Genomic DNA, 21,528 nt, shown 5'->3' with positions numbered 1-21,528 from the left:
GGGAGTATGCATTTACAAATGCAGAACATGCACAGCGACGTGAAAGTAGCTTCACTTTAATGGCAAGCACCTATGTTGCAAGCTTTCAAATTTCACAGTTGTGATGTTGATCAGAAATTTCCATTCTCTTCTACAACATCAAAGGCATCATGCGCCCAATTACTCACATTCTACAGGAGCAAGCCAGCAACCTCGTCGTCCCTGTAGGTTCTGTGTTAATGTTTCCTTTCATGCACAGCTGACTAATTAGGAATTCGACAATCCACTGCTAACTGACAGGGGGTTAAACAAGATACATCCGGGGAGGACACCTGGGAGGGCGAGGGCTGCTTGTGCATGCACTGTACCTGCGGCTCGTGCCCAGTGGTGGTGCGTGCGGCCGGGGCAGGCAGTGCCTGCCCCCATCCAGGGCTCCCGTGGTGAAGAGGGAGCCCTGGCACCAGAAAGGAAGGACGGGAGTTGAAGTCCCGGGTCCCAGGAGGGAGCCCGGTGAAGTGCGGCACATAGGAGTGCGGTGCTCCCAAGACTGAGGAGAGAGCCCCGCGTTGTGCTGGCAGCGGTACAGAGGAGCTGGAGTGCTCTGGAAGCACGCCGCAGCCAGCCGCCGATCAGGAGGATGGCACCAGAGGAGGAGTTCTCCCCGCAGACTGGGCGAGTTATTTAAAAGCCCCTTTTGGGGGGCCAGAAGTTAAAGTGAGCGTGCGTGCGCATAAGAAAGTGAAACTGCATGCTGGCTTGCTAGGACTGAAGGGGGCCAGGAGGTGAGCACGGCGTGGCGCATTCACATTTCCAGTCCGTCCTGCGCGTGCCCATCTCCTTGTGTCTCTTGGAAGGCAAGTCAGCGACAATAGATCTCGCTGGCGACAGCGCTTTCGCGCTGCGTCGCCAGGCGAGACCTAAAAATGTTGCAGGCAGGTAGAATTTCCTTCTTTCACAGGTCACAAGGCAAATTGTCCGTGCAGGTTTTCCCAGACTTTGGCAAAGTCTGGATTTCAAATAGCAGCCTACCAGAGGTGCCACTGCGGTCACTTCTTAGAAAGCGTGTAAGCCTTGTGTCTGGCTGATTCGAGATGAAAAAAGTACCAGCTCATGAGCCAATCATATACTCCTCACAATCAAAATGGAGGATCTGCTTTATAGGAAAGTCTAGGGGCTCCCAAACCTGAATGAGCTCTTTCCTGCAGCAGGTAGCCACATTCTGAGACACTCTGCCCAGTGGCAGCAATGAGATCAGATAGTGCTGTACTCAGTGTATGCAACTCCACTTGAAGGCTCCCGATGAGGAGACCGCCAAATCTCAGGAAATGTGGGCATGGGTAAGTTTCACTCAAGCAGGGGTAAATTAACTCTAAGGTCAAATGGAAAAGGTTCAAGAGCTCCTCATCCACCAGACACAGAGGTTGTAGAAAAGGACCAAGAGTATGTACATACTAGATAGACGTAACAGATAGACACCATCCCCCCTCACAAACAGCATTTTTGGCCAGCACACAGGGTTAAACTGATCGAAGCACTTACTAGTCCACCTCATACATGTTCTAGACATGATTAAGGCAAGGGACCCCTCTTCAAGGGAAATTAGAGGACCTACTATCAGAAAGAGTGAAGTGAGTGGGCAGTCCCGAATTGCAAGTAAAACCAGATTCACGTTGCCACCATCAACTAAAATCTTAAAGGAGACTGTTGCATTACTCCTGGAAAGTACAAATGCTTTAGCAATTTACCAAAATGTCTCCTTCAGCACACCTCGAAAGACTTTAGGTCAGTGAACATTCTGCTGAAGCCAAATATGGATAAGCAAACGATTAAGGGCAAACGGTGAACATGTTTAGTGAAGACCCACTCATGTGAAGAGCGGGCTACCAGGCGACTGTAATATTCACGAATGGTTATTGGAACACCAGGAGGACTGCAAACAGGCTGACAAGGGATGCTCCCAGTCTGTGTTCCAAGAACACATCAGCCAACTGATTACAAAGCTCTAGGTTACTTAGCATTTTCATCTTGCAAAAATGTTTTTGTTCTCCCTCGAAATGGCAGCAACCAATTCACTTTCACTCTGTAGTGATTGGAAGAAATGCACACAGGGCTGCATTTGTTCGTTCCAGATATTGGACAGGTCATTCGAAACATGTAAAGATGTGATTATCTCTTACTAAATCTGAAAAACGTGTGTGTTAGTAGGTGGTTCTGACACTAGGGGCCGCCTGGATTTTTCACTTTTTGAGTACCTAATTATTGAGCTTTTACTGTGGGGGAGCCTCATAATCTGGAACTCATCCACAGTGAACTCATAATGAAGGAGACTGCATAGAGATTTTACTGGTGTCCGCCTGGCTTGGCTAGGCCGCTGCGCAGCAGCTTGAGTATGGGACACTGTGCTGGTTACATGCAGACACGGGTGTACAGAGTGAATGGTGTGGCAGGACTTATGCAGAATTGGGTGGCGAGATGGAATAGGCTTTATACCCTGGGAAGGAACATGCCAGGGAAAGTCAGTGTTTTACTGGGTTTTGACTTCATTATTCCCCTATGGGGATGTGGGGCCCATGGCTAAAATGACTTCCACAAGGCCTACAGATTCCAGACACACACTAAAGTCCATTGTAGAATAGGTGAAAATAAGTATTCTGCAGAGTCCAAAGTCATATGTACTGCTTTTGGGTCATACAGAACTGTCGTATTTCTCTGAGCCAGCCATGACCAGACCCAGGCTGAGGGTTGACATCAGCTGGATGGATTGATAACCTTTCTTTCACAAGCTAGGGCCACCTCTCCACAAAGAAGAAGATGGGTGGGGCTACAGGCTCATCCATTAGCAGCTGTCACTGGGTGCCAGGCACCAGGCTGCACCAAGAAGGAAAGAGTTGGGCTTCAAAGGCCACGTGGCCAGAGACACTGGACGACTTCATTTTGAACAAACCCAGAGGCTGGACAAGAAGGAGGGAGCAGGGGCAGGGAAGTGATGTGTCGCTGTTTGATAGAACCAATAGAGACTTTCTGCCAGCCCCCTACTCAACTTTTAAAAAGTACTTGCACAGGAAGAGAAGCTCTCTCTGGGGTGTGGTCTGCGGAGGCGAAAGGTGCTGAAGCCTGGTGCAATGGGCAGTTGGAAGGAGGACACCCCTGACTGCCCCCCAGGCCCCTAACAGCACCAGAAGAAGAGTCCAGGACCGGTGCGCAGAAGAAGAGGCCTCTGCACAGGGAGAAGAGGCGCAGGAGGAGAGCCAGGCGAAAGGCTGGTGCAGGGAGCCAGTGCAGACCGCTCCCTGCAGAATGCACCCTCTTGGAGCCCCGGAGGGTGAAGGAGAATGCTCCCAGTGGCTGGGGGGCACCGCCAGGAGCAAGAAGCCACGAAAATGGGGCAGATCGGACCTCCAGGGGCTGAGATATGGGCCCCAGAAGGTGAGCGACCTTTGACTTGTGGCCCCCTGATGGCAAAGCACGCGAGGCTCCGCCGCCGGTCCAGAAAAGGCCCCCGGGGTGGGTCAGGTCCCGGGGACTGCCCTCCAACGTGGAGAGCCTGTGGGGGTCCCAGGTGGGACCGGGGCCCCGGAAAAGGAAGGAGGAGCCAGGGGGCCAGGTGGGACTGGGCCCCCGACCAAAGCGCGGGCTCCCCGCGTCGCATACCCTTACCCGGGAGACCAGGTGGGACCAGGCCCCCCACCGAGGCCCCAGAAAGGGCAGGAGCTTGAAGCGCCCCATGATGCCTTGCAAGGCATGAAGAATGGATTGTGTTTGGCGTTTTGGTGGCCCCCAGAGGAGAGGGGTCACCTTTGACTGTGAAAAGGTGCTGGGGGGAGCTGCTAGAGTAGCGCAGTCTCACCCCCCGCACAAACCAAAGTCCCACCCTAAGTTTCTTGAGGATTTAAAAAGAATAACCCCTCAACTCTCAGCAAAGATTGCATCACCTCCTAGGCTGGAACTTTTGTTCTACAGCTGGGGGTTTATTGAGAAGTGCATCAAAGTTTGAAGGGATGAGTTGGAGATGTCTCGATAAGGGCATCCCCTGGAGGTGAAATGGCGTAATTGCACTGAAATGCATTTATTAATGGTTATTTCTTTTAGAGGGACTGATGTTCAATGTGAAGTACTGGTGTAAGGTGATGTCACAAGCAAAGTGGATTTAAGTGGCTAGACACTCCTGCTAGGGTGTCTGACGGTATTTACAACTTAATCCTGTGATCATCTGTGATGCCTTTAGGGGCTGCAATTGCAATGCATTTTTAATGATATCCAAATGTGCCGAGTACTGTCATTCTAAAGTGTGCGTAAACATGTAGTCTTGCTGCTGCTCTTAGGTGAAGACCACATACTGTTAGCCCTTAAGATGTAGATGGGTATACTTTAGGGTCAGTAGATGCTTGGTCAGGGTTATGTGTCACCAAGGAAGGTGTATCCCTGTTTAATGCTTGTTGAGGTAATGGGAGGGGGACGCCACTGGGATGGTGCCAATGAGCAGGGCCCTTGCTCCAGGATAGGTTCAACTAATTGCATTGGGGGCAAGATGATGTGCATACATGGGAGTGGTGGTACTAGACCCCACACCCCCCTGCGGGAGGGGTGGAGATGTTATGCAATGTCACAAAGTAATTCCAACAGCTTATGTATATTTGTAAATTGGTGTATAGTATTGAGTGGTGTGTGTGTTTAATAAATGTACTCTTACTTCTATAAAGCAAAGTACAGGCTGGACAATCAATTATGGAGTGTTATTTTTGCGCACCTGCAAATGGCGATTACTAGCCCACACCACCTCCCTTGAGTAAGCCTCAGACTGCTCTGCAACACTACCCTCTGAGAGTCAAGCGCTGCCCTAGGGTGTTTGGTTCCCAGTGAAGGACAAATGTGTCATGTTATTTGTGCAGGCCTCACAGATGCTGCCCCATTTTCCAACAGTGTGGAAAAGCCAGAGTTTCAGAAAGAAATAATGTGGTTGGGTTGCCTGCAACTGATAGATGGGCTGCTAAAGCCAATCGCTGTCTGGCGAAAGGAAAAAATGTAAGGCGCTGAAGAACTCATGGTATGAAATAAGAATGCATGAGGCAAAACCTAAGCTGAGAAGTTACTTGTGATCGTATCTGTGCTTTAAGAGGTAAGATGCATTTGCTAGCTACAAGTTCGTGGGAAGGCATTATGAGAGCAGGCTTCAGCTTCAAGGTAAGCTAACCTCAGAGTAAGGCTGTAAATGCAAAATACCACTGGGTCTGGTAATACTCCTAAATTCTGAATGTTGCTCGCTGTAAGGGTTGTTAATATTCAAGATAAGTTTGACTTCTTTTTCTTGTTCACTACAAGTGCAGGTGTGGTTTCAGATCTGGTGTAGCTACAAAATGCTTCTGCAGCTCTGGCAGATGTCAGTCATGACTAAGTTCATGACAATATTTAGTCAAAAGTCACCAGAACAATTGGTTAGCATTAAATCAGTGAAGCCTCTGGCCCTGAGGGAATTCCAGTCTTAGTTATCAAATAGTTTGCTCCTCAGTCATATGTGGACAAGTCCAATATTGCCATCTAATAGATAAGAGACCCACCTATTCCCTTGAATGGGGTGCTTTTCTCAGCACTGCACTTGGCTCAACAGGAAGCATTCCCCACAATGAAGAACAGAAGATACTTAATCACTATTTTCAAACAAGGAATGCAACTTCTGGCCACAGTCCACATAAAAAGCACCTGTGCCAAAGCATAACGGTCGACTTTATGAACTTATGCAAGGCAACTGGAATATAAAGATAGATCCTCTTTTTGCAACAATCTGTTTTGGAAATGCGTTATGCATATGACATTATAGGTTACTTACATAATTTCAATTAAAAAGGTTTACAGTGTTGCCAGAATAAAAAGACCTTTTTAAATGAGCACATCTTAAATCTTACCTTTTTGAAGAAGCCTGGAGCAGGAATCCAAGAGGGCACCAGCAATAATAACAACAGATGTTGTGCCGTCACCGGCTTCGATGTCTTGAGCTTTGGACAATTCTACCAACTTGAAAAAACGAAAGAAAAGCAGGGTTCATTTTCGTTAAAAGGCATAGATCAACTGGTTCAAAAACAGGCAGGAGGAAAATCAAGTCCTACATTATGTCATAGGTTTGCCTCCGGCAGTGCACTGTTTTTGTTTGGTAAGAGAGAGAAGCCGTGCTGAAAGACCTTGCAACTTTATCGCACTACAGTTCCCTCTCCAATTAGGAGAGATCTATAGAATGCATGCTACCTCTACAAAAGCACTATCCTCACATGGATGTCCTCACTTTACTGTTAAAAACTAAGTGCATTATGAACATTTGGATTATCTCAGTTAGTGCTTTCTCTTAGCTGCTTGACCTATTGCCTTTTATCCACATCCCACCAGTCAGAGAACAGTGGTGGTGCTGACTCTACTTGCAATAGATTCTAGTTAAATGTCCAGTTCCGTCCTCCGTTTCTCCTTCTCAAAAAATCCCGTTTCTCTTCACTATTTACCAGCCACTTAACCCCATTAATTCGCCTACAGAGGATCCTAACACCCATTTCAATTACATGTTCACAGTCTCTCACCCTCACCCTCACTTAATCCTAATAAACTAACGTTTACCTCTTTGTTTCCTCACATTGTTCGTCTGGCCTCATGACCTACATTTTTTTGCCATCTTTAAACCTGCGCATCTTTAGAGCTTCATCTGATTCAATAAGTAACCCCTTATCCAGTTTTGACTAACTGCTCCAATATCGCCAGCTAATCATATTCTTCAGGATATGTTGCTCCAATCAGCCTCCTATCAAATTCATATGAGTGTCTAATCAACAATTACTTTATTTATGATGAGCATCTTCTACTATACACAGCTGACTGCACAACCTTTAACTTATACTCCATCCGCTGAACTTTCATAACTAATGATGAGGTCCTTAACGCTGCTCGCTGGTTCTTTCGAGGGTTACCATCTCCCATTCTTACAACTCATGTTCACCATGCATAAAAGGAACAAATGTGTTTTCATAGTAGCCTTACACATTACCAGAAAGCGCTTTGTGAGAAAAAACCAAATAATCTCAAACACAAGAGTTCAGACATTCCACACGGTTAGCTACCCTGTGTTTATTGTATACTTTATTTCACCCATTTCACTCCTTAAGTTGGTAGTTTTATATTGTCCCACCACAAAAGATGCCACTTTATCATGCTGTAGATGTGCACACAACTTCCCTGCCTACTTATCTGATTAAATCTACTTACGATTCACTATCGTTAGCTAGGCCATTTCCTAAACTTTTCCCTACACACTGGAGTATTTTTCCATTCGGATTTCCACTGTCAGATTGCTACTCAATTCTCTCCTGTCAAACAACTCTTATTTCTTTACTTCAATATCTTTCTAAAACCCTAGAATTCTTGGTCAACCTTTATCAATCAACCTTCTACTTCCAGTGAAGTCTAGGTTCTGTCAGTGGCACTCCACAAAGACTGATAAATACAGTTTCTCTGAATATGTACCGCACTTGATATACCATCGGTCCTTTTTAGGTTTCGCTGGGGGACGGAGCCGTTAGGCTCCGCCTCCAGAGAAATCTGTAGTTTCTAGTATGGGTGACTTGAACACGCCCCTCTGCTTCATTGGCTAGCTCCATAAATGGAGGCTAGCCATTGGAACAGAGAGGCGTCCGTCATGGCCGGAGGAGACACGGGGGCGTTCCCGAGATTCTTTGGCTTTTGCCGACGTCACGCGACGCCGGGAACGCCCCCGAATCCATCGACACGTGTTTGGTGCAGACTGAAGGTTTGTGAGCCTTCCCCGAGCAGAGCGCACTAAAATAACCTGTGTGCAGCTTCACCACCGCGACCCGGGATCAGTAAACCCCCGACGAAGGGCCCCGTACCTTGCTGGTACCAACGCGACCGAAAACGAGCCCGCTGCTCTCTGATTGGACGGGAGAGCCGAGCCCCCTCACCAAACGCCGCGACGGGATTGGCCCGTGCGGCGCAGCGTCACCACTGTTGCCGTGTGGTGATTGGCTAGGGCGAGGAGCGTCATCGCAGGCTTGACCCGGGAGCCGCACTGCCATAGGCTGACTCCCGGGTGCTTTGGAGGCTCGCCCGTTCTGCCGTGTCTGGATTGGCCCGCTCGACTGGAGGAGCCGAGAATTCACCGCGATCACCGCCGGGCCCGGGGAAGACTGACCTAACCTCGCCGAGGGACCTGAAAGAGTGCTCCAGCCCCCGGCCTGCCGTCTCTGCCCCCCCGCTGCTCCCTGGAGACCAGAGAGCGGGCGGAGGAGCGTCCTGAGACCGGCCGGGCTGGAGCGTAATAAAGAGTTCAGTCCCCGGTGCCAAGGTATGCATTGCATCGTCTAACGCTAGACAGTCAAGTGCTGTGAAGCGAGTCAACCTAACCAGAGCTCATTTCGAACGCGAGACCTGCGAGGGGTAGAAAGAGTTAATATTAAAGGGGAGAGAGCGAAAAAAAAAGAAGAGAAAAAAAAAATCTTGGAGTTGTCAACTTAAAAGGAGGGTCTTTGATCCCCTGCCGTCTCATTGGCTTTAAACATCTCCTTCGAAAAGTTTTTTTCCTCGCTCTCTCCCCTTACCTCCCACCCAGCCAGCCTCCTCCCGGGAGCCAAGAAGGGAGGGCGCGAGGGGGGCCTGGGAGCCGCGCAGAGAATAGCGATCAAAAATAAACCTCTTATGTGAAAGGGAAAGAGGGGGGAAGAACGTGTGTATATATACGGAGGCCGGCAGTGTGCGGGGACTGGGCACAGGCGAGGGGCAGGGTTGGGAGGCAGGCAGGGCACTCACAACGACGGGCTCACTCAGCTCAAGTTATCATAGTTTTTTAATATAATTTATTAACGGGGTGTTTCCGCTTCTTTTTCCTGATCCTGTTTTGACTTGATTTTGGGAAACGCGCAGCCTCTGGAGACAACAACGTACTTTTTAAGAGGCAAGGGGGCGCCGGCATTTGTCCCACTTTTAAAATATAATGTATTTATTGAAAAAAGGGTCAGGTTAAGTGTACGATATTTGACTTTGAGCAAACTCTATATTTATTTACAACTTGGGCTGCAGCAAATCAGCCTGCACTGTAGTTTTCTGTTCGTCGTGTTGCTTTTGGCGTCTAGTTCAAGGGTAGTTAATATATTTATTTGTTTTTTTTAAATTTGGCACGCGCACACTTTCTGCACTTTCCCCTTGATGTTCAAGAGTGCGGGGAGGTTAGATACCCCAACTCTTGCTTTTGCACTTTCTCCTGCGGTGTCGCTATGGCACCTTATGCCCCTCTGCACCGGGCACTGGCGCGCGGCGGCTCTTTGGTGTTGACGGGTTTGCTTCTTTTGGTGTCAAACACCCAGGCAGGGCCCACTGGCCGTCTGCACCGGAAGGTGCAGGGTATCACCCGGGGCCACCCACAGCAGCAGCAGCAGTACACGGTACCAGTCAGGGTGCAGGGGAGTCCGGGGCAGGTGTACTTTCGCCTCTCTGCCTTTGGGAGGGTCTTCGTGCTGCGCCTGGCACCTGACGCCAGCTTCCTGGCGCCGGGTCTGCGGGTGGAGTACCTGCGGGACGGGAGGGGCGGGGGCACGGCTGGCAGCAGGGAGGTCAGCGACGGGCTCAGGGGGTGCTTCTATTCGGGCACCGTCAACGGGCGCAGAGAGTCACTGGCTGCGGTCAGCTTGTGCCAAGGGGTCCGCGGATCCTTCGTTGTGGACGGTGAAGAGTACCTCATCCAACCGGCTGCACACGGGAAGCACCATCTGACAGGGGCACTGTTGGGGAGGCGCCCTGGGCAGGCAGAGAGGGCGTGGGGGTCGGGGAGAATGGAGAACCACCTGGCGCCTCACCTTCTCCGGCGACGAGGGCGCCCCAGCCCTGGGGGGGCACCCCGATCCAGACATTGGCACCCTAAGAGCGGACATACACGCGCCAGGTCCCGTGGACAGCGCCACCGAGGAGGACTGGGCGCCCACGGCGGGGACTCACTCAGAACCGGCCCGTCGGCGGAGGTTCGTGTCCGAAGCCCGCTCCGTGGAGACTCTGCTGGTGGCCGACGCCTCCATGGTCCGCTTCTACGGGAAGGAGCTACAGGTAAGGAGGCCCTCCTGGCGTCCGGAAGAATGACTTTTAAAGAGCGTTTTGAATGTTTTTAAACACTTCTCTGTTGTACAATACTGACTACATGCTGAAACGACCAAGTATACAGGGTCAGTATCTGTCTTTAGGCCAGGGGTGTCCAATATAGACCCAGGAAGGTCAGATATATATATACGCCAGATTTTCAGAATAAGCAGCTAAAATACATGTACAGTCTAGATTCAAACAATTGCCTTTGTATTGATGGAATTCGGTACTTTTCATTACAACATATTTTAGCACTGCAGCCATTTAGCCCTATTGCAGATCGCCTGATTCCCTCAAACCAACCTGCCTCTTATTGGAAGCCCTTGGTTTTGTCTTACTAATTTTGAATGTATTTATTTATTGTTTTAACTATCAGCCTTAAAATAATTTAAAACAGAGATTAAAGGACACTTTTTGTCTTACCAGAATTCTGTCTCTGGATTTAACGTAAGACACTTGGGGAGCTAGGGAGTGCAGAGTGACTGCAGAGTGCTAGGGAGTGCAGAGTGACTGCAGAGTGCTAGGGAGTGCAGAGTGACTGCAGAGTGCTAGGGAGTGCTAAGGAGTGCAGAGTGACTGCAGAGTGCTACGGAGTGCTAGGGAGTGTAGAGAGACTAGGGAGTGTAGAGTGACTGCAGAGTGCTAGGGAGTGCAGAGTGTTAGGGAGTGCTAGGGATTGCAGAGTGACTGCAGAGTGCTAGGGAGTGCAGAGTGACTGCAGAGTGCTAGGGAGTGCAGAGTGACTGCAGAGTGCTAGGGAGTGCAGAGTGACTGCAGAGTGCTAGGGAGTGCAGAGTGACTGCAGAGTGCTAGGGAGTGCAGAGTGACTGCAGAGTGCTAGGGAGTGCAGAGTGACTGCAGAGTGCTAGGGAGTGCAGAGTGACTGCAGAGTGACTGTAGAGTGCTAGGGAGTGCAGAGTGACTGCAGAGTGCTAGGGAGTGCAGAGTGACTGCAGAGTGCTAGGGAGTGCAGAGTGACTGCAGAGTGCTAGGGAGTGCAGAGTGACTGCAGAGTGCTAGGGAGTGCAGAGTGACTGCAGAGTGCTAGGGAGTGCAGAGTGACTGCAGAGTGCTAGGGAGTGCAGAGTGACTGCAGAGTGCTAGGGAGTGCAGAGTGACTGCAGAGTGCTAGGGAGTGCAGAGTGACTGCAGAGTGCTAGGGAGTGCAGAGTGACTGCAGAGTGCTAGGGAGTGCAGAGTGACTGCAGAGTGCTAGGGAGTGCAGAGTGACTGCAGAGTGCTAGGGAGTGCAGAGTGACTGCGGAGTGCTAGGGAGTGCAGAGTGACTGCGGAGTGCTAGGGAGTGCAGAGTGACTGCGGAGTGCTAGGGAGTGCAGAGTGACTAGGGAGTGCAGAGTGACTAGGGAGTGCTAGGGAGTGCAGAGTGACTAGGGAGTGCAGAGTGACTAGGGAGTGCAGAGTGACTAGGGAGTGCAGAGTGACTAGGGAGTGCAGAGTGACTAGGGAGTGCAGAGTGACTAGGGAGTGCAGAGTGACTAGGGAGTGCAGAGTGACTAGGGAGTGCAGAGTGACTAGGGAGTGCAGAGTGACTAGGGAGTGCAGAGTGACTAGGGAGTGCAGAGTGACTAGGGAGCGCTAGGGAGTGCAGAGTGGCTAGGGAGTGCAGAGTGACTAGGGAGTGCTAGGGAGTGCTAGGGAGTGCAGAGTGACTAGGGAGTGCTATGGAGTGCTAGGGACTGCAGAGTTACTGCAGAGATTAAGCTAATGGCAATGTAAATGACAATGCCATTTATTTATCTGTTTTCAAAACCAACACAAATTTTGTCATTTACAATGCCAATAGCTCTAACTTTTCCAAAGGCGAAACCATTGCATTGTAAATGCTTGTTCTAGTTTGCGGAGGTTCCACTGCATTTGATGCCCACTTTCCTTAAAATCTCTGGTATGGGTATCTTGGCTACTATCGATTTCAAAGCAGACAATCCAATTTCTTTCATTCCCCTCCATCCATTTTTATACCATTTGAATGGATTTGGTGAAAACTCTGAAGGACTTCTTACCATTTTGGCTGCTGGGTGCATGACCTGCATCTGCTTCAGAATAGTAGCTCCATCATTTGTGATAGTCACATCTCCTTTCCCATCTTGAATCTTACAAAAGAAAATTCAGACAAAGGCTTAAGGGTAAAACAATTTGATACACACCGCTAATTTTAGAATCACAGATGTTAATCCAAACATTTTCTGAATAGGATCGTCATCATTTGGCAATTATAATGGAAAAGGGGTAATATCTCAAAGATTCTCTTACCATTTTGTCCATGCCTTTTGGTCCAAGACTAGTTCTTATAGCATCAGCGACAGCTGAAAAAGAAGCAAAATTATTTTAAAGATCAGGTAAAGCAAATATAGGCAATTGTAAAATTGTCCAATTTCGCAAGTCGGGAAATGTGAGAAAAGGAGCAGGATGCAATGCCCTCCTTCCTCAAACAAAGATATCAATTATTCAATATATTTATACACCTAGTACATATTCCTGCTTTCACAGTAACGATAGGAGAAAGGTGTACAACTAAAACACACTCCTTGCCACCTCATCTGTGTCACCCTTTAAGTACTGACACTATCCCCCAAACCCAGACAAGTCTTAGGGAGACTTGCCAGACGGGCACCATCTCCAGAATTAGACAAGTAAGGCACTTCTTACGGCTAGCTCTGAAATACCAAGCGAAATTGCCCAATCTACATAAACAAAGCTCATCACGCTCAGTGGTGTGTTCAAGATGGAATTTACCACCTACAGTGTAAATATTCACGTGCAACTGGCAGCAAAGCATCAGCTATAAGTAATGAACAACAACCTGTTCTAGTAAAACAGGGTTTCATGTATAACAAGCATTGGAAATGCAATAGGTCTCTGATTTATTAGAGCTAATGGCATTGTAAATGGCAATGTCTTTTAGTCATGTGTTATGGAGTGTATGCATGTGGTGTGTAGTAAAATTATGTGGGTTGGATTGGAATTGTAGCAATGGTGGCATGCTGCGCTTTAGATGAATATGTTTAAAAGTAAAGTGCACCATACTGAGATTGCTACAATAGTTAATTGTGGATGCGTTAATTGATGTGTGCACTGATGGCTGGAGGTGTGTGCGCACCTGGTGAAAGCGTGCACTGCCGGCTGGAGATGTGTGTGCTCCTGGTGAAAGCGGGCACTGCCAGCTGGTGGTGTGTGGGGGTGTCTGGTGAAAGCGGGCACTGCCGGCTGGTGGTGTGTGTATGCCTGGTGAAAGCGGGCACTGCCGGCTGGTGGTGTGTGTGTGTGCCTGGTGAAAGCGGGCACTGCCGGCTGGTGGTGTGTGTGTGTGTGTGTGTGCCTGGTGAATGCGGGCACTGCCGGCTGGTGGTGTGTGTGCCTGGTATAAGCGGGCACTGCCGGCTGGTGGTGTGTGTGTGTGTGTGTGTGTGCGCCTGGTGAAAGCGGGCACTGCCAGCGAGTGTGTGGTCTTATGTGTGTGGTCTTATGTGTGTGTGGTGGACTTATTTCGAGTTTTCGTACCCTGCACACTCACACTGCCTCTACTCACACACTGCTCACCCTACACACACACACACACACACACAAACACACACACACAGCTCACCCTGCACGCTCACACTGCTCACGCACTGCTCACCCTCCACGCTCACGCACTGCTCACCCTCCACGCTCACGCACTGCTCACCCTCCACGCTCACGCACTGCTCACCCTCCACGCTCACGCACTGCTCACCCTACACGCTCACGCACTGCTCACCCTACACGCTCACGCACTGCTCACCCTACGTAATGCGAAAAGACCTAGCTCTGCCATTTGGCCTGTGTTGTAATCGTACAGTAGGTTGTGAGTAGTTGCACTTGATTGGTTGGGGCGTCCCCTCTTTGCTGCTCCCCTCACAGAGGGCCGGCTGCCTCCATGGAGCTCCCAAGACACGTGTTCAGCTGTTCTTTGTTTTATCTCCTGTGTGTCAGTGCACCGTGTAAGCGCACAAGCATACCCTGCTCTCTGGAACAGTCACACTGCTGAGTCACTCTCACTCATGCGGTCACTCTCACTCATGCGGTCCCAGGGCCAGAAGAAGCGCTCACTCCCTTCACGAGGCCTTTCCATGAAACAGCCTGTGGGCGCTTGAGAGACTTCAGAATGTGAAGGCCAGACTTCTTACACTGTCCACTGGTGCAAGCTTCTCCCGGTGCCCACCAGTGCCAGCGTCTCATGCTACCAATCACTGACTGCATCTCACACTGTCCACCAATACCCGCTTTACGCCCTGCCTACCCGTGACAGCTTCTCTCTTACCCATAGGTACCAACTCCTCAAACCCCCACCGCATGGAGCTCTCACTGCCCACCAAAGTGCTTGAAACCCACGAGGTGGGCCAAGCGCTGTGAAACCCACCAGTGGCTAGAGGAGAAGAGGGTGGCACGGGAACCGAAAACTCCTAGTCAGACAACGACTTACACATGGTTAAAGACTTGAGGAATTCAGGAGGAAAATAAAATAGTCGCGGTGGGTTTAAAACGGCAGAATTCGCACTTTAACACCCCACCTTACCATGTTGCATCCACCTGGTGGTGAACATGCGCTGATCCAGATGCAAAGCCACAATGCTCCTCTCCTGCCCACTTTCTTTGTAACCCTTCCCGTTCTGCCCCCGCACACCAATCACTTATCTACGAATATGGACAGAGTCTGGAGTAGCATACGTTCTCCTATATCCCCGTATTTCCAGATGCGCTGAACTCTGAGTTGACAGAAGGGTCTGCAACTTCTGAAGTTCGCCGCATCCCAATAACGCGAGAATCCAGTCCATATTTCTGGGTCAAGAAGGTCTGTTCGGTGCGAAACGATATTTAGGGTTTATTCCTGGTTTTCACCTTTCCATGGACTCCGAACTCCCGAATTTACTTCACAATATTCGTTGTATATGTGGGATGGCCAGTACTAGCCCCCAGCGACCCTCACGCTAACAGCTCCGACTCTTGGAACTGAAGCCGCCTCTTTCCAAACAGAGTTCGTAATATCGCCTGAACACATCGCAATTCGGGATGTTCTTCGCAGTTCTGCCAGGTAATTCGTCCCGATCCAATTTGCAGTAGTTCTACGATCAAAGAGAAGTGCGCCAATGTTTGCCCCCTCAGATCATTCCTCGAACGTACAGTTTTTGCAATGTCTTCTGATCAATAGATCCATTTCCTCTGTGTATTCGCTGTTTTATACTGTTAGGAGTATTCGATGAATTTACTTTTACAATGCTAACTTTTTCTCTTCCTCTGCCGTCATCTAATTTCTCCTATTCGTCCTTGTTCTATCAAAGCACAATTTTTTTTTGCCATATTGTTGTGTTCCATGCTTCCGACCACTTTCCCATTTGTATTATCGTTGGCCCAACAACACATTTTATGTAATCATCTTTGCCGTTTTCCATTTTCTCTGTACATGTACTTCTCCTCCCACAGCTTTAATTTTCTATTTCGTATTTCTGAACGAATTGTTATTGTAAAAAAAAAAAAAAAAAATGGCGAGTAGTGCACGCATGCGCGCCACTGCCAGCATATGTCTTTAATTACCACAGCCTTGAGGGCCGCGATAATTGAAGATATATGGACTCTGGTGCGCGTAACATACACCAATAGGCCATGGGCGGAGCTACGCGACCGCCCATGGCCTATTGTGTGTTCTGTTTTAAAAACACACGCTGAAAGGCCATTGAAAATGGACCTACGAAATAACAAGCACAAGCTCCAAGGAATTTCTAGGTCCATTTTCAAAACGCCGGGAAAAGGACTCCCGCTGCGCGACACTGCATGCGCAGTGTACAGCAGGCCAGAGCCCTAAAAATACCGCTTTTCTTGGTTTGCTGAAGACCATACATATTTTATAATCCATTAAGGAGTATGTTTTCCTATAACTTATATTTGTTTACCTAAAATTTGTCAAACTAAGCAACAACTACAAATAAATCGTTTGATTTCTCAAAATTATTGTCTTCAAATACAAATTCCTATGCAAAATTCCTATTAAATATTTATTTTCCGGGGGCGTGGCCGAGAGAGCCATCATGGCGGACGCAGCCTAACGGAGCTCCGTCCCGCCTGATGATTATCTGCCGAAATATCCTGTCTTCCCCACCCCAGTGTGCCCCAGAGGGGAGAATACTGCGACGGACATCAGTGGCGATCCCTGTGCGCAATCCTGGTCGGCATAGTGAACCGGGGGCCTGAGATCATGGCCCGGGGCAGTGAGGCCTACGCCGTGAGGAGAAGCCGAGGACCTCGAGTTTCGTGGGTCCCGGCGGCGGCTGCAGCAGTGGCGCAGACTGCGAGGGGCGAGTGGCGCTGATCCCTAGACTGGCAGGTCTGACGCGGTAGACCGGAGGCTCCGGCCGGACGCGGGTGACCGGAGGCTCCGGCCAGACCTACTGCAGCAGCTGATATCGGGGAGGCGCGGAGGACACAGGCCAACGAACCGGCCCTGGGCTGAGGAGAGGAGGTGCGGCCTAGCCCGGGAAGTGAAGCCGGGGACTGGATTTTGGCGGAGAGCTGACTCGGGCACCGGACTTTGTTGGGACTATCCTTGCTGCAGCCGGCCCTAAGGGGCAGACAGTAAGGAGGTGTGCGGTGTTCCCCTGGGGGTGCGCTGGATAGCCCTGCGGGCTGCACGTTTGGAGGGGCAGGTGGCAGCTGTTCCGACGGTCAGATCGGGACGAACCGGTAACCGGGGGTGTGCTGGAGCCAATCCGGAGGGCGCCTTAGGCCCTGCAGCCCGCAGTAGAGGGGAGGCTGGCAAAAGAAGGCCCAGCTGACCCTGCCCCGGTATGTGATGTTCGAAGAGGCGCAACTCATCAGACTAGAGGCCTCTTAGCAGGGCGATATTCAGGAGGCAGCAGTGGGGGCACTGCCCTTGCCCCAGGGAACATACATTGGATCGCTACGGCTGTGCAGGACGACTGGGCCAGCTACGTACTCCTTCGGCGGTCAGACCGGGCCGCGGCGATATCCGGGGCGGTGCAGAGTGCTCACCCTGATGGCAACATTGCTGCCCCCTGGCGGACGACTGGGTGAGAGTGGCCAGGGGCATTTACTCAACATATGGGCCTGTCCAATCTGGGGCCTGACATCTGAGGGTGGCACTGGTGACTGGAGCGGAACCCGCTGAAGCAACAACGACTGGCCTCTGACCACCATCGGACTGGGTCACAGGAGGTCGGGGAGTGGTGAACAGTGCAGGAGCACGCTGGCCAGCGACACTAGGACCCTACTGGTGGCTTGGGGGGGAGGCCGGGGCCCCCTGTGACGGACGATCGTGGCGAAGGGTAGCAAGCCTTGGAGCCGGACGGCCGACCTTTCTCGCTGGAGCTTGACTGGGGGCAATGAGAGGGTCTGCGCGCACATCAGACACCCCGCAGTGGCGAAGAGACGATACTGGTGGTCGGGACGGCTGGACTGCTAGGGAGGGTTCCTGATTGCTGCCCAAGATGACGAGAGGTGGGATCGGTGGGGGCGCCACGAAGCATGGGCCAATTGATAAATTTACGGAGCCAAATGGAGGGGGTCGGTGCAGCTGGGGGCCCTCCAGCCCCGGGGCCGGATAATGCAACACTATTAGCAGTTATAACCCAATCCAGGGATACGTTGGACGCAAACATAGGGGCTGTAGGAGCAGACGTTACCCTATTGGGCCAGGACTTGCGCAATGCTGTAGCCTGCAGCACGGAAGCCGAAACCAGAATTTCGGGAGTGGAGGATGATGTGGCGACTGAAACGCAAGGTCGTCAACATGGAGAGCATCCAGAAGAATCTCGGACTCCGGGCAGAGGATGCGGAAGGGCGGGCTCGGCAAAATAACTTGCGTTTTGTTGGGCTCCCGGAGGGCTGCGAGAAGGGCAACATTGAGAGATTCCTGGCTCAGTGGCTGGAGAGCTGGCTCTCTCCGGACTCCCTGCTTTTTTGTGATAGAACGGGTACACAGGGCGCTGGTCCAGAAGCCTCCCGTGGGGGCCTGCCCCAGACCGGTCATTGCCAAATTATTGAACTATCATGATCGCGATATCATTTTACAGCAGGCAGGGGCGAAGGAACCTCTCCTTTACGACAACCAGCGAATCCTCATCTTTCCAGATTACACACGACTGGTACAACAACAGCGGCAGTCATTTATGGCGGCAAAGGCACGTCTTCGAGACCTCAAGCTCCCATATGCTCTGCTCTATCCGGCTCGCCTGAGAGTGGTCTTCTTCTAGTTTCGCACCCACTTCTTTGACACTCCGGAAGACAGAAGAGACAGTGAAAGCGAGGGTGCATGCCCCACCGGGCTTGGACTCGGAAGCTTCACAGAATGGGGCACAGTCGCAAACTGCCAGGGGGGCACGAACAAGGGAGGTTCAAGGGGTGAATCAGATCCTGTAGTAGATCCTCGATTTCCAGTCATGCAGGCAAAGGGGACTTTGACATAAATGTGATTACGTTGTAACTGGTGTGCCTGTGGTGTCAGGGTGGCGAAGCTATGGGAGAAAGCCAGGGCCACTGCAACTTACAGTATACGATAATTGTGATATTGGTTGAAAAGCGGGTGGGGGGGGGGAGAAGTCAGAGGGGCGGGTCACTTCCCCTTGTTTGGGACCTACCGGGGGGAGATTGGTCTATGGGTAGTTTGAGGGGGGTCTATGGGTAGTTTGAGGGGGATCCATGGGTGTAGCCGGTCTCCGATTCTACGTTTTGGGCCCGAGTGCAACTCCTCTTGGCACAGCAATCATATGTGTCCCTGCTCTTAGACGAGGCACGTCAGGTGTGGCTAGCGACACGCAGCAGAATTCATCAATGGGGAGATAAGTGAGGAACGATGCTGCACCGGCTTTGCCAGGGCACGTTCCAGGCTCAGACCGTACCAGGGATCCTAGATGCAGCCGGAGACCTGATTGTAGACCCGAGGGCGCTGGCAGAAAGCTTTGCGACCTATTATGCGACTCAATATGCCCCGAGCGAGCGCCTACCAGCGGATATGGTAGATAAATTTATCGCAGACCTGCCACCGCATGCGGTAACAGATATGCGAGAGCGCCTCGAGCTCCCATTGACGGCAGAAGATTGGGACAGGCTCTGGGAGAACTTAACACCGGAAAGGCTCCAGGACCCAATGGGTTTCCAAGTGAATTTTTTAAGAAATACCAACTGCAGTTAGGCACACACTACAGGGCGGCACTGGAAGAGGCCAGGGAAAGAGGCCGCCTCCCCGCAGACTGGAGACATGCTGAGGTGGTAGTGTTCCAGAAGCCGGGCAGACCCCCGGAGCACCATGCATCGTACAGGCCCATATCTCTGCTAAATGTAGAAGCCAAGATATTAGCTAAGGCGTTGGCCAATCGTCTCCTACCCCACATCGCGGGGCTCATCCACCCGGTCAAGCCAGGTTCATGCCCCACAGAGCAACCAGACAATATTCGCCGAGCCCATGTGGCAGTGACGGCAGTCCGGGATACAGGGGCACAGGCGGCACTTCTCCTAGCGGATATTGACAGGGCCTTCGACTCACTGAGCTGGGTCTACCTGTTTGCGTTATTGCCCCGGCTTAACTTAGGACCTTGTTTCCGGTCTTATTTGAGACTCTTGTATATGGACTGACGGCCTCGGTTAGGGTGGCAGGGGCTATTTCTTCCAAATTTACAGTCAGGCGAGGTACCAGCCAGGGTTGCCCTCTATCGCCGTACCTCTTTCAAGGATGTGGAATTCCTGTAGCCCAACTCCCGGGACATATTGTTTGGGGTCAAGGGCAACAAGTTTTCAAGTGTATTTTGTCCTTGGGACAAGTAGGCCCAACCCCCTACAGCACAAACCCTTTGGCTGCCTGTTTACAGTATCATTTTATGGATCAGGAAAGGGCAATGTCTGCAGTGAAGGTAATATTCGTGTCCATGTGTTAAATGCTGTTCAAGCTTGTATTTATGGTTCATTAATGGAAAGTCTTTATTATTAGGGTGAGCACTAAAAGTAAGCGCTGTAAGCTCGGCCTGCAGTACTGACGGTGGTTTCAGTATAAATGTGTATACATGTTTTCAAAGTTTAGCAATATGAGGCTATGTATAATGCTTTAAAAACACATACGAGGTATTTGAATGTTGCCCCTCAGAAATAACACATTCACTGAGAAAACACGTTCGCGTACGAGTTAAAAAGCACTCGAACACTAATCCCCGTTAGCAATGTTCCCTCTAATTTTTTTCCTCTGTGTGCGGCAGTGTAAGGTCTATGTGCGCTGCAACCTAGGCTGTGTGCGCCAGTAACCAGGCGAGCGTGTGGGCGCAGCACTAAATATCACTCCAAACGTTTGCTTAAAAATGTGAAAAGACTGCATTTCCTCACATACAGATACTTGTGAACGGTTTTAAGGCAGGTTTGAAACCGTCCCACATATCAATTTGAAACCTTAGCAGCTATGTTGCTGCATTTCTTTTCTTAATAGAGCTGGGCTGCAGGGTAATTGTGTGCATTTGTTCAGGTTTTAATGTTGATTTCAGCTCATGATGGGCACTGTGATTAACATGAAAACTTTAAACAATGCTCTCTTTGAGCAGGAAAAATAAAATTATAATAACGTTATTATAATTTTGCTTTTCGCTGTTTCAGGGCTGGGTTAGGGTAGGGCTGCATCAGGATTTTGACGAACACATTTTAATGCTAGTGTCCGCATCACCGCATTAAAATGCATTACTTCCGTATTCTAGCACCCCTCTGACAATACTGCAATTGAGGTACACTAAAACGCTAAAACTGTCTAACATATGAGAGCATTCAACTGTGCCTTCAAATTTAAAATGCTATGCGTCAGAGATATAATATTCATGAACAGCACTGAGCAGGCAGGCCAGAATTTAACAGATCAATTAGCAGTGCCCCAACCAGCCTTCCTGTAAATCTACTTCTTTAACGTGATAGATTCCATTCCCCAGATTTTTTATTTTAAACATGTGTCTCAGGATGGCAGAAATAGCCAAGGCCCATAGATCCGGCTCGGCATTCATGACAGTTCGGGGCGGGCCGGGTAGAGAAGGAAAAGGACTCTGTCTCTTCCTTCTTGCCCAGAGAAAACAAGGACAGTGTCCACTTCTGCTCTGCCGCTGGCAAAAGCACTCACTGATATCTGAATAATTAATGTAAAAGCGTCAAGGTAACCATGTTGTTCCTGCTAACATTTCACATGCTTTACTTAAACTTGCATTCCTTATGAGTATTTGCTTTCTCCATGATTTTGGAACTTTTTTTAGGCAGCATATTACTCTAGTCTAATGCGTAATTTGAATTGTGTTGCATCCAGAAGTTTATAGCGGGCCACAATTGGGCTGTAGCTGAAGGCAGTGCGAGTGTCTCTCAGTGGAGCAGTATGGTGTTCAGTGGAGGAGAGGATGTGGCACTATGGTCAAAGCTGCCAAGTTTGGA

The 21,528-nt window shown here is 50.2% G+C and overlaps 1 protein-coding gene across 1 annotated transcript in view; it reads right to left on the bottom strand.

The window, feature by feature from the left end:
* CCT4 (chaperonin containing TCP1 subunit 4) overlaps nt 1–21,528 on the bottom strand; it is a 153,849-nt gene that overhangs the window by 107,301 nt on the left and 25,020 nt on the right. The window contains exons 2-4 of the mRNA XM_086927640.1: nt 12,367–12,419; nt 12,117–12,206; nt 5,880–5,988 (exon numbers count right to left, since the gene is read on the bottom strand). Of these exons, the coding sequence (XP_086783766.1) occupies nt 5,880–5,988; nt 12,117–12,206; nt 12,367–12,419 (252 nt within the window). The remainder of the gene's footprint in view (nt 1–5,879; nt 5,989–12,116; nt 12,207–12,366; nt 12,420–21,528) is intronic.

This window comes from Lissotriton vulgaris, chromosome 6 (assembly GCF_964263255.1).
Source record: "Lissotriton vulgaris chromosome 6, aLisVul1.2, whole genome shotgun sequence".
In the NCBI taxonomy this organism is placed as follows: Eukaryota; Metazoa; Chordata; class Amphibia; order Caudata; family Salamandridae; genus Lissotriton; species Lissotriton vulgaris.
Note: the sequence above shows the minus strand (reverse complement) of the source record. Positions and strands in the feature narration are given on the sequence as shown.